This window comes from Sitodiplosis mosellana, unplaced genomic scaffold (assembly GCF_009176505.1).
Source record: "Sitodiplosis mosellana isolate CC-2019 unplaced genomic scaffold, AAFC_SMos_1.0 Smas_scaffold_3127, whole genome shotgun sequence".
Lineage (NCBI taxonomy): Eukaryota > Metazoa > Arthropoda > Insecta > Diptera > Cecidomyiidae > Sitodiplosis > Sitodiplosis mosellana.
In genome coordinates, this window is record NW_022598369.1 from 1761 (window position 1) to 4044 (window position 2284).

The 2284-nt window shown below is 35.7% G+C and overlaps 2 protein-coding genes across 2 annotated transcripts in view; both read left to right on the plus strand.

The window, feature by feature from the left end:
- Positions 1 to 217: 217 nt before the first annotated feature.
- Positions 218 to 1106, plus strand: LOC129571682 (probable lysine-specific demethylase 4A). Its single transcript, XM_055451498.1, has 3 exons — positions 218 to 355; positions 450 to 812; positions 960 to 1106. Exons 1-3 carry the CDS (start codon positions 218 to 220, stop codon positions 1104 to 1106), a joined length of 648 nt encoding a protein of 215 aa, XP_055307473.1.
- A 975-nt stretch (positions 1107 to 2081) lies between these two features.
- The window catches only part of LOC129571683 (putative helicase mov-10-B.1), a 2684-nt gene continuing 2481 nt past the window's right edge, over positions 2082 to 2284 (plus strand). The window contains exon 1 of the mRNA XM_055451499.1: positions 2082 to 2097. Within this exon, the coding sequence (XP_055307474.1) occupies positions 2082 to 2097 (16 nt within the window). The remainder of the gene's footprint in view (positions 2098 to 2284) is intronic.

Here is a 2284-nt window from a genome sequence, read left to right on the forward strand (position 1 = left end):
TTATTCATATTTTAGAAACGTTTGAAAAAAATAATAAACTTTTTCTTCGTTGCTCAAGAATTCTTTGCTAACGTTTTTGATTGACAAAGTGAGGTTAAGTATCTATTGACAGTATATCGGCTCAGTACATATCATTCAATTCCAAACAGTTTTGATCTCAATTCCAAAGTGTAAAATAATTTTTTTTTCTGATTATCGCTAGTGAAAGCAATAAAAAATGCAATCAAGAGTTGCTTCGTTAATAGAAGCACCAGTGTTCAAGCCCTCAATTGGTGAATTTTCCAATTTCAAGAGTTATATTAAAAAACTAGAAGTGATCGAACTGAAAATCAGCTTTGCTAAGGTGTCTGTTTTTGTATAACATGTGTTTTTTTTAATGTGTCTAGTCCTCCGAAAAGCGTAGATTTAATGTTTTCTTTTTCAATTTGTTGGAAATTTCTCGATCATAGATCATTCCGCCGCCAGAATGGAGCGCCAAATCCAAAACAATCGACGATGAATATGTCATTAAGACGGTATTGGAGCAAAAATGCAAAAAACTTCTAAAAGGTGGATACGAACTGTCAAACGAACCAATGGAAAACATGACCTTCAAGGATTACAAAATAAAAGCCGTAGAAGAAGGGCATCATCTCAAAACGAAATCCATACTGGAAATAGAGGACACATTCTGGAATACAATTTGCAAAACGCGCAAAACCTATTCCTTCGAAAATGAATTTAGCCTGTTTGGAGATGATGTTGTGACGTGGAATCTGGGCCGATTCACAAATGCTCAGTCAAATATTCATGCTGCACCAAGCCAAGCTGAGGTGAGTATTCTTTATTGTGTCATTCAACATCCAAATACATCCACTCAATATAAGGATCTATTGGTCAAATAAAATTAACTTTCACTGTAAATTCAAATGTGAAAACGGCTCCTTAAACACACATTGAGCTTGTGAAATTTTTTTCAGAGAAATCGCAATCTGTATGAAATGCCGGGCATTCAGAAGCCATATATTTACTTCGGAACACCATTATCAATGTTCGCATTTCATATCGAGGATGGAAACCTCAACTCGATAAATTTTCTACACGACGGCGAGCCAAAAGTTTGGTAAGCATTCGTTTTGATTCCCTTCCATTATTCATTTTTATATCATAAACAATTTACTCTAGGTATTTCGTCCCATTTGAGGAAAACGAAAAATTGGAGGCCCTTTCGAAAAAGATTGCCCAGAACATTGATTGTCCGCTGTACATAATGCACAAAGTATTGTTGATCCCGCCTAGCGTGTTGGCTAAGCATGTCATCAAATTCGCTCGGGTATGGATAAAAAAAATTAAGAGTCAAATTAGAATTTTTCTTATTTATTATCATTCATATTTTATTTAGATCTTCCAATACCCAGGGGAATTCGTGATTTCATTTACCGGAGGCTACCACGCTGGCTTCAACACTGGCCCGAATATTTCAGAGGCAATAAACTTTGGTTCGCAGCGTTGGGTCGAAAATTTCCATTCATACCAGCCATGCGGATGCAAGTATAAGTATAAGTAAGCTTATTTGATTTATTACATTATCATCATTTTCATACATAAATTATATATTTTAGGTCAAGCAGTCCTATCCCAACCACCACACTGTCCAAAATTATTCAGAAAATTAACACAGAAGTTAGTCATTCAAAAATTGTTATACAACATCCAACTTTTTATATGTATTTATTATATTTTCTTTAATACTTTCAAAGTTCATCTGCCAAATATGCGAGAGAAATTATGCGACGCAAAGATCGCTGGAGCAACACGATAAATTGCAGCACGCAAGGACAATAAAATTGTATCCATGTTATTTTGAAAACTGTGACACAATTTGCACAACGCCATATAATCTCGTCGTGCATTTCAAAGACAAACATGAAGTAAATATAAGCAAGGAGGAAGCCAAAGCACAACAGTTCGATCAGAAGAATCCAAAAAAAAAACAACAAAAAAAGGCGGAAAAGAAAGCCGTCAAAGAGACACGAAAACCATGCGTCTGCGGAATATGCGGAAGAATTTGTTTTAAGTTCTCAAACTTAAAAAGACATATGATGAATACTCACAAAGGTACTTGTGTTTAAATTTACCTTCAGGAACCGGTTAGTATTATCACAAAATTTTAACGAATTTTTGATTCATTTTCTTCCAGTGGAACTCCCAAATCCTCCAAAGAATAGCACCCAAAGAAGCCACACGGTCACCCAAGCTGCCTCTGTCGAACTGGACCAACCCGTTCCTGAAATGGAAGTGGTCG